The sequence below is a fragment of the Monopterus albus genome, unplaced genomic scaffold, assembly GCF_001952655.1.
Source record: "Monopterus albus unplaced genomic scaffold, M_albus_1.0 scaffold106.1, whole genome shotgun sequence".
Classification (NCBI taxonomy): Eukaryota; Metazoa; Chordata; class Actinopteri; order Synbranchiformes; family Synbranchidae; genus Monopterus; species Monopterus albus.
Genome location: NW_018127986.1, coordinates 2,381,947 through 2,397,173, shown reverse-complemented (window position 1 = coordinate 2,397,173; position 15,227 = coordinate 2,381,947). Strand labels below are relative to the sequence as shown.

Below are 15,227 nucleotides of genomic sequence, written 5' to 3'. Positions count from 1 at the left end.
ACTTTATTCACATTTTACCAATTACCTATACAATTATAACACAAAGATGGCACAGTATTGATTTAATCTACTGCATATCAAAGCTACATGCAACACGTTGTCTAGTGTGGCTCTCATCAGCATATGTTGAACGTAGAAAAGAGATATGATTAGTGGAGACGAACATGCAAAGCAACAAGGCAAAAGTATCAAGATGAATAGCTGCAAAAACAAACCGATATGAGCATTTAAGGGAGAGTCAGGATGTAGTATATATACCTTTGATGGACTGTCGTTTGGGTAGGATGGTGACAGCACCTTCTGCCATTTCTTCCTGGTTCAGAATTGGGGCAATTTTGGACCCCCAGCTGTCTGAACCTACCCAGATGAAATGGCCTGTTTGATTGGCCTTCTTAGCTGCTTGAAGAAGCCGCCTTTGGGACAAAGAAGAGCACTATAAAACTGTACCATATAATATAGTTTTGTCAGTGTTTCTATTTATTTTCTATTTTATGCACATACATTGACATACCACCTATGAAAGTAGGTCCTTATTTAAATGCATCTTAAAGATGAAGTGTAATAGCCATGCACAGCCTAAAATATTCTCCTCTGAGTCTGGGCAGAGTTGCACAGATGCACTTCCCAGTGGAGTGGAGCTCTTCCTGAGACACCCTCGCCATGTTTTTCCAGGCGTGTCGCCAGTGGAAGTACGTTTGGGGAGTCATAAAAAAATTGCTAGTGAGCTCTACTGTAGCAGCAGAGTTACATCAAGAAAGCTTGAGCACAGCAACGTAAAATTAAGAATTGGCAACCTGCCGTTTGAAACATTAGAATCTTTATAGTGCCCCAAAGTTGCTACAGCAAAAAGTAAATATCAAGCATCTAACAGTGTTACACACAGGACCAGCTTTTTACATGAGAGACACAGTTTCAACATGTCACATAAGACTTCATAGTTTCATAAAGAAAGACAGTATGACCTTGTAAAATAATTACTGCCATCTTTTGTAAAGTGTGTGAGCGAACAGTGAGTCATCCAACTAATTTTGTGTCTTTTTACCTTAGTTTTATGATCCCAAAGATTTATGTTTGATTGGTAATGATTTTTCCCTGAGTCTGGTCTCCTGAAATGTACTGAAATGAGCCTGCCTTAAGATGTAATTATGCACTCCAAAAAGGATAAATGGAAAAAAAAAGATTTTCTTACTAACAGGAGATTATGAAGCAGACAAGCTGACAAACCTGATATAAAAATAATTGAGAATCAGAAAGGTGTCACAGTTGTGATTGACAGCCCAGGTTTAGTTCCCAACTAACATTTTCTTTACTGTGAGTAAAATTGTGATTATATTATAGTAAAACCTTACTTTAAGCATTACATTTTGGCCACTTGACCTCACACATTTTAATGTGAAAATGTGTGCTGCCTGACAACTTAACTATTAAAATTTTCACATGATGAAAAGGCCTAACTTGTGTTATTGTAAATTATTCAGGTGGGGAAATTACTGTAAATGTTCACATCTCACGGTTATGAAACCACTTTGCTTTTGCACAGAGCAAACACAGTGCAGGACAAACCTAGATTATGAAAGACCAACCCACAAATATTGTTTTACCTGTTTTTTTGTAACCCTGAGATGTGGCAGTGTATTTATATAACTGGTTAAGTATCACGTTTGGAGGGCTCCATCAAAACAATTCAAGTTTCCTACACTATGTGGACAGTTGTGGCTCCTTTTCAGGCTGCAGCCTGTTCACGCTGGCTAAGTTCAAGGATAGAGCAGGCATGCAGTACTGAAATCCCCCTGGCTTGCTGCAATTACTACATATCCAGACTATTTCCCGTTATCAGGACTGGATTAAGTCACTGAGCACTGGGACTTCTGCCCTGGTCAACGTGCAGAGACCAGGCCAAATCACTGTTCACTTCCACTGCCCTACTAACTGGTTGCTGGGAAACCTTTTACCTTTCAAAGCTAACAAAGTGCTGTGTATGTTGATTCGGTGTGTAGCTAATTAATTTGTTCTTAATACAGACTCTTTATCTCTGTAGAACCTAATGAATTTAAATTGATACGTTTCTGTCCCCACAAGGAAAGCTGGGCACTGTTAACTGATAATAGATGGGGAGAGTAGACTAGATGTCAAATTGGATGACAAACCTATTAGTTGGATAGAAAGGACATAGGGGAATGAGCAAAATACTAGAAACACCTTTCTATACAAAGTACTCTTATAGATTATGGCTTCAAGATAGAACAGTCAACACCTCTGGCACAGCCTCAACATAAGAATGATGGTTGTCTGTTTATACCACAGTGTAAATATGTTACAAATAATAGTTTGACATTCAGAATTGTACAAATACATAAATAATTTCAGCAAAATATGCTGAGTATCACAAGCATTTATTATATAGACTCACTTTCAAATGATTGGATTTTTATGCATATTATATTATTGAATTATTGTTTTTATTGATGAGTTATGATAAAGACAATGTTTTAATGTTCCAGTTGTTGGATAGTTCAATAGGTTGTTTGCATATGATGTCACATCCTTGTGTTGCTGTGGTGCATTTTGCAGATGGAGTGTAGGAATAGCTTTTCTACATACTGTAGGCAGCATTATCACAATCCCTAAAAATGCCGATAGCTTGTGTCATTCATGGCTGATCAAATTGATCACACTGACAAAGCAGGAAAAGCATTTACCGAGTAACTACATACAGTACAGATATACATACAGTATGTCTGTTTACAGGATGATAGTGTATGTCTCAGTGGTAGGTCAGTGTTTCAGTTCATAAAGATCATGTCCAGTGTATGCTGTGACTTTGTTTATACCTTTTTCTTGTAATATTGGTAAAACTAGAACAATACCAACTTCACACCATCTCTCCATTCAGTTTTTCACTTCCTGCTCTCCAAGTGAGTTTCCCCTGTCATAATATTCATGTGACTGCAAAATAATCTGTTAAACAAAATACATTTTATTTGTTGGTCATAAGACTTGTACATAAACTTTTAACCTATAAAGTAGCTTGAAACTAAAATTGTAAAATAAAGTCTAGCTGCCTCAAAATTTGCACTTGCACCCAGAACTTGCGTAAATGCAGTTACTTTTCACTACTGGGTAGTAGTTACTTACAAGGTGTTCCACTGTGCAGCAATAGATCACAACATTTGCCTGGTATTTCTGTGTTTGAAACTACTTCACCTGATTGAAATATATTGTATCTGATAAATGTTTTCTGTGACAAGGCTTAAATAAATGCACACCCAAATAGATTAGAATGATATTTGCCATTTAGACCTTAGAAATATTAGCATGTGGGTTGCACATTCTACTGTACAGGGAAAAGGCAATTAAGTTTTTTTTTATATATACACAGATTTTAATATTGGCTTCAGTCTCTAAACAACATTTATCACTTCAGAGGTTAAATCTCTTAAACAGCTTTACTCATTAAAACCTTTTTTTTTCCAGGAAGAACACTAGCAAGTAAATGTTACTATCCATCAGTGGCTGAGAAAAGTCTGGTCAACACTGTTAACAGACAGTGATTATGATTCGCTGTGCTCACCTGATGTCATCCTCATTGGCAAAGATAATGACTGCTCGGGCGTTTGGGTTTTCACTCAGTCTGCGAATGATCTTGTCAAACTCTCCAGTTCTTGGTTCACGTGGTATTTTCACTGACTGTGAAATGCACAGGCCACCTAAGTGGAAGACAAAATAGAAATGTTTCCAAATCAATCACATTTAAGATAAAAAAAAAACTACTTTTATAAAATGTCTGAGCAGATCTTGTTCAGATTTTAACTGTAACCTTTTTTTCTTTAACACCACACCTTTACATTTTTTTTATGATTGATTGGACTATTAAATGTGCACAAGAGCGATATTTCAAAGTATGAGGAATGTATTGAAAAAATCTTTCTTTGGACCACAGGGGGCAACATCAATTCAGTTTATGGTCCTGCCAGTGAAACCAAGAGAATGTGTCTATAAATTGTGTAATTGAAAATGGTTCCTATTGTTCAGTCATTTTTCTTATTACACAGGCTGTTTAATTTTGTTCAACTTAAAAGCCACTGTTTACAGAATTCTTCTAAATTCTGGTTCTTGCTAAAATATTGAGCTTTCTTTGCAAGACAGACAATTTATTTGAAATAGGATGCCTACATTTCTGGTTCAGTCAGTCAGTGAATTACATGTTGGTAAACCTAAAGTATTGTCCAGTGAAACTGATCAGTTCACTTTAGCTTGTTAGGCACTGGCCAGCACAAAATTACACCTACAGCCATTCTCCACAGATCAGTTTATAGAGTCCTCACACTCTTAGAGACGCTCTGTATTGAACACAAGTAAAGTCAGCAGGGGATGTCCCCTGGTTGCCAACAAGCTGGAGCTTTATAATTCCCAATGCAACATTTCAGGGTAACTGTTTTGTGCCAAAATGTCACAGAGTATGTGCATGTTAATGAATTTCCCCTTTGTGACCCAGCACAAAACCAAGCCGATAAACAATCAATGCAGAAATAATAGCCTGTAGCTCAGTTCATGGTGGCCAGACTCGCACCATAAACAAAAACTTAGTGACAGTTCAGATATTTTATACTGTAGGTTGGGAAACTGGAAATACAAGTAAAGAAAAGGGAATGCCTTTAAATTAATTTGCTCATGGGAGCAAAAAGTCATTTCAGCTGAAGTCAGTGAGGGGCTTCAGTTAGTGGACTGCACTGTTGTTCCGATTATACACTGTGGGTGAATTTAATGATGCTTCCTCTTTCTTCAACCCTGTGGTTTTGCTATTCCACTGGGTCTGTTGCTTTCCTCTCCAGAACGGCTGTGTGTATAGGTTTAACATGGTCATACAAGTTTTAGCTACAGCACAGCAGCTGGGGCTTATACATTCACCTGGCTACTTCATAGATTAGCAGTGGAGGAACAGACTTATTCCTTTGTGAGTACTGACCCTGGTCTTGTTGTTGGGAATTTTTTTGTCTGCAATCATAAGATAGTTTTTCTTTTCTTTATTTCAGCACATCTACATGAAACCCCTCATTCACTTATTTTTCTACTTCTAAAATCTAACTTGAATATCACAATAGATTTTATCATTAAAGAATCTAGAGATTCAAAGGCTCCCAAAAGCATATTATACTGAATGACCTGGGGTGAACGATACATATGCACAAAAACTAAGCATACATTGCTTCTGCCTCAGAGATACTTCAGAGCAGTCATACACAGGTTTTGCGTGGCTAAAGAGTAGAGAGATGTTACAGTGGAGATGCGAAAGTGAGGTGGAATCGGGCAATAACACATTGTTTGATCAGGTCAAATGTCTTTCAGCTCTAAAGTGCAAGTTGAAGGGTGGGCGTGAGGGGAAAGATATATAACAAATATACTGTGTAAGGTGCATGATGGTGTTCTAAAAACAACAGGATGTTAGTTATTGTATTTTGCTCCCGATTTGGCCCATTTACTGCAGCAGAACACATGCAGCTCATGGAGGCGTTTAAGCTTGGAGTCATAATTCATTCTTCTATTTTAGATTCAACTGAACTAAAGGCCAGTTCATGCTTTCTATGTGTTAACATGTTTTGATTAAAACTAGTGCTGCAGGCAAAATATTGCTATGCAAAATGTGGATTAAGGGTGTGTCCGCATCAATTCACAAGCTCTGTTCCTCAGTCTGGCGGAACCTTTGACGGACTGCTGTTTCCTGCGGTAAACCGTACTCATTTCCTGTTTTCTGTATTTGCACTTGCTTCCAGATTGTTCAGGAATTAAACTCACTATTTTCTAGGTTCATCTGAATTTTTGAGTGACAACATACGCTTGCACCACTTAAAGCACTTGTTTTGCAGAAGTTCTTGCTAACTGCCAAATTTAACTTGCTACTTTAGGGAGATTAGTTTAGAAGCTAGCTAAGCTAGTAGCTTAATCGAGAGCAATGGCTTCCCCCTCTTCTTCTCCTCCTTTCTCTTGCTCGGAGTGTCGCATGTTTAGTTATTCCTCTGCTTCCTTTAGCGATAATGGTACTTGTAATAAATGTCAGATGCTAGCAGCATTGGAGGCGAGGCTCACAGACTCCACACCAGGGAGAATAGGCCAGCTAGCTATGCCCATGTAGCCGGTATGGAGCCTCCTAGACATAGCTTAGCCCAAGATAGCCGCCTCTCACAGCTTCCCGAGCAGCCGGGATCTCAGACAGGTGGCTGGGTGACAGTTCGCAAGAGTTGTAGCTCCAAACCAATGTCCACGGAGCATCACCTGCCTGTTCACGTTTCAAATCGATTTTCCCCACTCAGCGACACACCCGCTGAGAAAACAACTCTGGTAATCGGAGACTCCATAGTCAAACGTGAAGCCAGAGACACCGGTGGCCATAGTCAAATGTTTTCCTGGGGCCAGAGCGGGCGACATTGAATTTAAAATCCTTCTCCTAACATACAAAGCCCGACAAGGCTCCATCATATCTTAAAGACCTCGTAGAGCCTTATCATCCTAACAGAGCACTTCGCTCTCAGAGTGCAGGTTTACTTGTGGTTCCTAGAATCCACAGAAGGAGAATGGGAGGCAGAGCCTTTAGCTATCAAGCTCCTCTCCTATGGAACCAACTCCCAGTCTCAGTTCGGGAGGCGGACACCCTCTCTACCTTTAAGATTAGACTTAAGACGTTCTTTTTTGATAAAGCTTATAGTTAGGGCTGGATCAGGTGACCCTGAGCCCTCCCTTAGTTATGCTACTATAGGCCTAGGCTGCTCGGGGGCCCCATGATGCTCTGAGTTTCTTTCCCCTCCCCTCCTGCTCTGCTCTCCTCTCCTCTCCCTCCCTATGCTTCTATATGCCACCATTACACATTACTAACTTTGTGTCTCCTCTCTCCCGTATTGTGTCCTCTCTCTCTCCCTGTACCTTTCTACAGGTTGACAGTAAGGTCTAGACCTTACTTTGTAAAGTGTCCTGAGATTACTTTTGTTGTGATTTGGCGCTATACAAATAAAATTTGATTTGACTTGATTTGATTTGATCAATCTAGGGCTAACTGTGGAAGAGGACATGTGGTACATGCATGAGATTTTTGAAAAGCTGTGTCTGTAGCTTTGTGAATCTGTGTGTATATTTCTGTTTGTACTGCAGTATATTTTCAGTTGTGAACATCCAGAGTTTGATGCAACTGGCCTTTTCCTGACCAATAAGTGAAGCTAAATCTATGAAAGAATTCTGGAAGCAAGTAAAAGCATTTCATAGTTAACAGTACCTTTTTTTATAATTTACGTGCTCCTTGTTGTTGATTCTTTGATTAAACTAAAGCGGAGGTTTATCTGTTTACCTCTCTGTGTCATTACACACTACCCAGACAGACACATGGGAAATTTAGTGGCAGCGTAGCAGCTACTCTGCTCTCAGAAACGCTCTCAATCATTAGATTCTATGTCTTTGCCTCATTGGTACTTCAGTCCCTCATTCCCCCAACATCTGCTGTGTGGAAACAGAGCACTCATCCCTTTCTTTTCTTCTCACATCACTGGCAGCAGGCAGCAATGTTGCTTAATCTCTGGGGAGAACAGGGAAAGGACAGGGGATAAGAAACCGACCTCTTGGACCTGAAACACGGTGAATGGGGCCCTCCTTGGGCCTAGTGTTGAAACTTTGTTAGTAGTAGTGTAGACAGAGCAATTTGTTTTATTGCTAACAGCATCAATTCATCCATGCATCTGTCCATCCAGTCGTGTCTAAGTATAGGATGGTCCAAGACATGGTTCCTTGACTCAAGGAGCCCAATTAAAACCCAATGACAGGGAGCAGCCACTGAGCAAGACACTCAATCCCTAAATTCTGGATTGGTTTCTGCTCTGTAGCTAATCCTACATCTATATACCAGTAATGCTCATGTTGGCACAAATTGTTTTTTGTCTTTAAATCTATTCAAAACAAATGTATCTGATAGTTTTTCCCAATCAATTGTTACTGTGATAAAATGTAATTCATGTGTGCATTCAGCCATGCTAAGCTGTGTCAAAATAACTCCTGCAAAATAAAGTTTCACAATAATTCATTCAACCCAAGTGGCTTTAAATTGGTCTCTGTAATGCCAAATCTATCTTATTAGAAGAATTTATAATAATTTTAACAGATGAAACTAGTGTAACAGTATTCCAGTTTCTAATAAAACACATTGCTAGATTCCTTTTTACAACTGGATGGGATATAATTAGGTAGATCCACTTTAAGACCCCTCTACTTGCTTTCAGATGACTTCTAATCAGACTCAACCAGACAATAAAAAAAAAATCACTTTCTCTTATCGTTTGTCTCCAGAGAAATGCAGACTCATCTGTTGATCAGTTAGTTATACATTAAAATTACCTGAAAAAAATCTCAGTAGATTAATAGTCGGGGGCTTGTGCCAAACTATACAACTGTGTTTTGTTTTATATCTGGCAAAGTGAAAATGCACCAATCTTAAGGTTTAACTTTTTCCTGTTAACCAGTTGCAGTGGATCCCAGTGTGTACAAACAGACGATCCTCTATTCTGCTGCTACTGCTGAAAACTTCATGAGCAGTAGATTTCTCTTGCAGCACTCATCCTATGCCACTCTTAACATCCGAGCAGCATCTCAAAACCACCTCTAACAATATCCATTGCTGACGAAACGGCGAGCCTTCTCTCTTGTGTCTTCCACCGTCACCCTGATCTCTGTTGTCTTAATAGCTTTAAGCACTAATATTCCTTATGGTTTGACACACATGGGAAAGACGGTGATGCCATTAACATTAAATATTCCCTGACATTGTAGCTTAGCTTCCGTGCTTGTTAAGCAGTGGTACAGCAGCACATATACCCAAGTGAGTGCTGTGGTGAAGTTGCAAGTATAAAACTACTTTGATCATGAGGATTCCCATAGTGTAAATACCTAGAAAAGCAGGTGTAATGTGCAGTTAGAGAACATAAAGATATACAGAGATTTAAAACTAAACTATGTTGCTTTTACAGTACTGATGGTCAGTTGTTTACCACTGTGTCAGGCTTGAAAATGATCACTTTCATCAAAACTAAATGAAAACATCAGCTCCATATCTACTACCTCTGTTGCATGGCATGAATAACAGACACAATCAATTAATAGTTAGAAAGCCTGTTTGAGCTGCATAGAGCTTAGAACTACCCTCTGCTTTGAACAGCACTGTTGTTCCATCACTGCATTGATAGTCTGTATCTACCGTCTGGCTGCTGACCAGCAGTCTTGTGTACAGTACAGAGCAGCAATGCTGAGCTTCAGTGATGCGATCACACCGGTTTACAATGTACAAATGCTCTCAGATAAAGTCAAACTAATGAGAAATGTCAGGACCCCAGATTTGCATAGCACTGAATAGGGAGCTTAATACCGTTCCACCCTGATTTAGTTAACTGTATACCAATAGATTCATATTGATGAGTTGATCAGGTGCTTGTGATAAACTGGCAACCTGTCCAGTGTCTCTCTGCCTTTTATCCAGTGCCCGCTCAGGCCACTGAGAGGGAGAGTAAATGGAAGAAAGGATGGACCAGTACAGGTACAATAGAATCTGGACCATCCCTGTTCAATCGAAACTTAACCTAAATGAACTGCAGTAAGTATGCAGTAAATATGTGTGTGTTATTTGTCTTTTGCCTGAATTTTATCTTTCTTATCAGAAATAAAGCTGTGAGTAAGTTGAAGTGAAATACTGGGAGGTGAGTGAGTGAATGAGTAGATCGAAACCTTTAGCGAAACAGACCCTGAACTGGAAAGGGCCAGGTTCACTCTTCTATTCCAGCACCCTAAAGTGTCCATTGGTAAATCACCCACAGTCCCTGAGACACTGTTCTGTCACTGATACTGTGCTCTCATCTCACTGTGCAGGGCTGATGGGGATAAAAAGGAATGTATTTCTCCTCAGGGGGTCAATTACTGAATAATATCCCATTATAATTATTACAGACTGCTGAGCCCTAAACATACTTCAAACTACCACAGTCTCTGTATTTATGCAGCTTTATGAGGATGGCTCAGTTGAATTTAAAGGCAGTAAGTGACCTGCTGCTGCCCGCGACCTGCACAAAAAGACATAAATGAACAAACATGTATGAAAGAAGTAGAGACTGCTTTTTATTTGACCCACATGAATAGCTTTTATATTAGATGGGATGAAAGACCCCAGTTCTATCTACATATCGTTTGTCTTTATTATCCACTCATCTACAGTATAACCCTTATCTGCCCCATTTGAAGTCTTTCCAAGGCGACCATGTGTAAATTGTGCATGTGAGTAGTGAGTGTATCTTCATTTAAAATTCATTTTAAACCTATGGATGTGCCTGATTTTCTGCACAGCCTGGTCAAATTATTGGAGGCTTGCTGAGTCTACAGGTTAATATTAGAGAGAGGTTTTGTGGTGGATCATATGATGAGCCCTGGGTTCATCACTGTGCACTGCTGAGAAGATGAGGCTGAACCTTTTCCCCTCTCAGATATCACTGAGCAGCACACAAGCACATGCTTTCTGTCTGGCTTTGCTCTGCTATTGTAAATAAATATCGGTACTGGAGAGCAGATTAGATACATTCAGAGTGACCAGAAAAATGCAAAGACCTGTATCAAGCAATGAAATGTAATATAACATTAAAACTTAAATGACCATATTGAAAATGATAAATATATGTTGACACTTTGTGTATTTCATGTATTTTGTAGTGCATATTGAAACTACCCATTGTGGTGGTGTTGCACTGATCAGTATTATGTTGAGAAGTGTATTTGGCCACTTCATTCATAAATAAAGAAAAGAAAAATATTAGGAGCTTCTGACAGTATAATGCATGAATAGAGCCGCTGCTGTTACTCAGACCACCTGGGTCAGTGTCAAAGTTTTCAGTGCAACTTTACAAAATTCATACTGTAAACATTTGAAGTACTGCATAATTTAATTTATTTTGTTTCATTTGGAGACCGGTCAGGATGTCATAACTCTTTGATTAAGTTTTTTTTGTTGTTGTTTTTAACATTGTTGCTTTCTACAACGCTCTGATGTTTAGTTTTTCCCATATAAGCAAATATTCTGTAACTAACCGCACTTCCTTTTACAAATTACTGTTACAGAAACAAAGTGGTGCTGCTCAGTGTTTGGGTATCAAAGGAGCATAAGATGAAACAAAATGATAGGAGGCAGTTTTCCAGCACTGTGTTGTCTTTTAGAATGGGTTTCAGATGTACTCATGGGGGGATGCTCTGATATAAATAAGAAAGACAACAGCATGGTGATGTGTGAAATTAGATTGGAATAAAGAAGACTGTGATTTTTTGTGATGCATCTTCCTGTATGTTTTCTGTAAAATAAGTATGGCACCATTCCTCTTAAAAAGATACTTTAAACATATAAATGTCTGCTTACAGTATTAGATTAATCAATAATCTCTAACAAATATTTTTTATTAACTGCTCACTAGGTTTCAGTGTTCCTAATGCTGCACAATCTCTTTGACCCTGTTTATACTTGGTATTAAAATGCATCTTAGTGCATCCTGGGAGACTGGATCACAAATGGACAGCGTTAAATACAAGTGTAAACGACCACCGAAATGGATTGTGATCTGATTATTGAAACCGCTTGTGGAGGTGGTCTGACGAGGAAAAAATGTACAGGAACAGTGTTGAAGTTACCTATTAATCTATAATAGTATAAGATGAGCTAAGGTAAACTTCTTTTGTGTGGCAGCCCTGCTATCTTTGCCAAATCTTTGCATATTGGCGCCCTCACTCTGTCAACGTAGTGGCTTAATTCAAATGAATTAGCAAATTGTTTTTATGTGCAGGGCTGAAGTCAGTCTGAAACAATGCAGCAATTTGTAAGTGGATGCAGATGAGCAGCCCTAACTTAATCATTACAAATGCTACAGCTGACTGTTATCTAGCCTACCTAATGCAGTGAGATCATTACTTCCCATGTGAAATTCTGTTTATGCCATTGAGCAAGACAATGTGCAAGTCTAGTTAAAACACTGTGTTTAGGATTGGAACTTTTTTGACTGCAGATGAATATTTACACAATACCCTGCTGGTATTGTTTTGAAAAATTCCATGCAACAAGAGCTAAGGAAATTAAATGGACACTGACAACTTGCCTTTGCTGTAATAAACATTAAGAAATGTCACAACAGGTTCTAAACTCCAGACTGAATTGAGTCTTATTAACTGCAAGGTTCTAATCTTTGGTCTCTTAAATAACAAATTATCCAGTCATGCTTGTATTGATGAAACTGCTAGCAATCTGTGAAACTATATATGAGACCACAGCAGGGTGGAATTGTGGTTACAGTCTGCCCTCAAAGATGATGGATCAACTGAAAGCATTTGTTGGCATGGCTATTCACTTAAGACAACTGTCAACCAGTTCTGTTATTATATCCATCGACAAGTCGGCTTTGATATGAAAATGCTGCAAGTCCTCGAGGGAAACGGACTCACTCTCTGTTCACCCCTACAGTGCAGGGTAAGCTCGTGGAGGGCAAACAGTGACCGAACATGCTATTTTACATATATTCATTCTACAGTTTCTTCAGCATAGTTCAAGCTGCAAACATATAATTATACAAATAAAATGAATTCCCTTACCACTGTCGGAATGGATACCATGTAATATAACTTACACTGTATAACTCGATATATACGTTGTGAATATCGGTGCCAAATATTCATTTACTTTTGTCTGTCTATGAGGAAACATACATAATTTCTCTAGGAATAGAGGTAAAATTGATGTTTCTGGATGGGTACAATGACTCATTACAGAAGGCAAAATATCATTTTTAGGATTGTAGTTCAAGCACTTGTTCCAAGTATATGTAACCTAAATACTGCTTATCCTTACTTTTGTTTTTCCTCAAAAAGTGCTGCACCATCAGACTACACCAAGGTTCACAAGTACCCCTTAAGCTGCAGCAAAATCCAGCTACCATTTTGTGATGAAGTGTTTTCACCTTTAATATTACCCCTGGCAGTCTCGCGTAGAGGCCGACCCAGCTTTTCTGAGCAGCCTCTCCAAGATCTACTGTAGTAATGGACCATCCTCAGATAAATTGCCCCTTCTGTTGAATTGTTATGGTGCCATAATACAGTAATGGTCTCAGTGTTTCTGTCCTCACAGTGGACAAGATTAAATAATCAGAGACAAGTGGCATTACTGTATTAACTTACAACTCAACTGTATTGTGTAAGCATAAACAAGAAATGTCTTATTTGCATATTTTGAAATGTAATCTTCTCATCACATCACTGATAAAATTGTATGTCAGCCCAGTTTGAATGCAAACAAAAGATTAGATAGCATAACTGAGAACCCTGAAGCTGATTAAACCCACAGATTTCTAAATGGACTGCAATTTTGGCAAGTCTCTGACATGACAGATATAAAGCACATTATGCAAATAGAAAATCTGTGACAGAGTCTTGACAATTGTCCTCTCTCTGCACACCTACAGCTAAAACCCTTCATTGATTTTCAGACTGTCTGAGGAAGTTCCAAGTGGTTGAATTGGAGCATAAAGCAGCCTGTCATAGTCTGAGCAGTGAAAGCTCTAAAGACATTAATCCATTTGCGAAATGCTGCAAACTGCTACAAACAAGATAGATAGATAACAGTGGAAAATAAAAAGGTGCTAAATGGGTAGAGGGGTTGAGTGATGTAACTAAAGTGAAGTTGTAATAATAATGGGGAATTTAATCAAAATATTATTCTTTCGATTGAGTAAATTATTTTTATATTAGCTACAAAAGTGAAATATATACTGTATATACAGCACTTATTGCACATTACCCATCGCTCTCCTGTTGCCTTTCTCCACTGGATAGCCATAAAGTAGTAGAAATATTATCACCAGGTGAACAGTGTTGGGGTAACAGGTGTAATTCCAAGGATACAGACGGTACAGAGTCAAAGTAAATTCCCCTAATGTCCCTCTTAGCCCCCCGAAGCCTAACACAGTATTCATCAGGACTCAATGAGGCCTGAAGCACGAGGAGCAGCTGGCTGAGCCCTGACAGGGATTTCCTGTTTGACATGTGGCGCCAAGGGGACATGGACTCTTTCTTCCTCTCTTCTTACCTCTATTACCCATTTCCTACCTTTCTTTCATACAAATTGTGATAAGAATAAGGAAGGACATTAGATGGAATCCACTGCTGAAGCAACAAATATGCATAATATCGAAACCATTTTTATTGAATTGCATGGTAATGCTTTTTATAATGGCACTTTAAGGCTAAAAACATGAAACCAGTTAATAATATTTACAATATCACAATCTTATAAGATGCATTTACATAAGTTATATTCTGTTTGTACTGCTCATACAAAACCTTAAAAAATATTACTGATAACTGTTTTTCATGCTATGTTTAGGTTAATGAGTATTCAAAACATTCCTCTTAATAGTTCCCTCATGACAAAGGGTGCAGTACTTCATTTCTAACATCTCTTGACCATGCCTGTGCTGCTGTGTGTGGTTTTTTGCCCTTCTCTATTGTTTGAATTGTCATTTAAGAAAGAAAAATCTGATTAATTACAGTATGAGATTATCCACCTGACTATCTTAACACATCAGGGAACAAAACTAAAAGCGTCATAAAGGCCTACATGAGATAAAGTCCTCTAATACTTTCTTTTTAAAGAGTATCACCCAGTGACTCCCTAAAAGCCACTAAAAAAGATTACATACAGGATATAATAGGAAGGTGTAGGATAGCCGCTGAAAAGAAGACACACTGCTTTTCACAAGGTGAGAATAAAACGACATGGAGCATCAGCCTCTGTTACCGCAGAGGACAGTACACTCTCTAATAAGGACGCTGGAGTCACAGCAGCTTTTCAGGGAAAATGCAAACAGAAAGAAAATTACTGAGGGAGCAAAGACTTTTGCATCAAGGACACCGTTTCAAGGGAGGCAACAGCAAGAAATCATAGTGAAATACAGTTTTATCCCTCTTCTCCTCTTCTAAACTTTGTCCATGACACTCCATGCCTCACTTTAATTGAGGGGGCATATAAACAGTATGTAATGGTGAGGTAATCATGAAGCAATGAGGGAACTGAGAGGTAGTTGATCATGGCAACACACAGTAGACATTGTTTTTTTTTCCACATGTTTAAAATAGTACCCCCCTCCTTGAACCGCCACCTTATTGTGGTGGAGGGGTTTGAGTAC

At 38.8% G+C, this 15,227-nt stretch overlaps 1 protein-coding gene across 1 annotated transcript in view; it reads right to left on the bottom strand.

The window, feature by feature from the left end:
* Window positions 1-15,227, bottom strand: part of LOC109966118 (metabotropic glutamate receptor 4) — a 161,832-nt gene that overhangs the window by 30,871 nt on the left and 115,734 nt on the right. The window contains exons 4-5 of the mRNA XM_020610739.1: window positions 3,572-3,707; window positions 259-413 (exon numbers count right to left, since the gene is read on the bottom strand). Coding sequence (XP_020466395.1) covers window positions 259-413; window positions 3,572-3,707 — 291 coding nt within the window. The remainder of the gene's footprint in view (window positions 1-258; window positions 414-3,571; window positions 3,708-15,227) is intronic.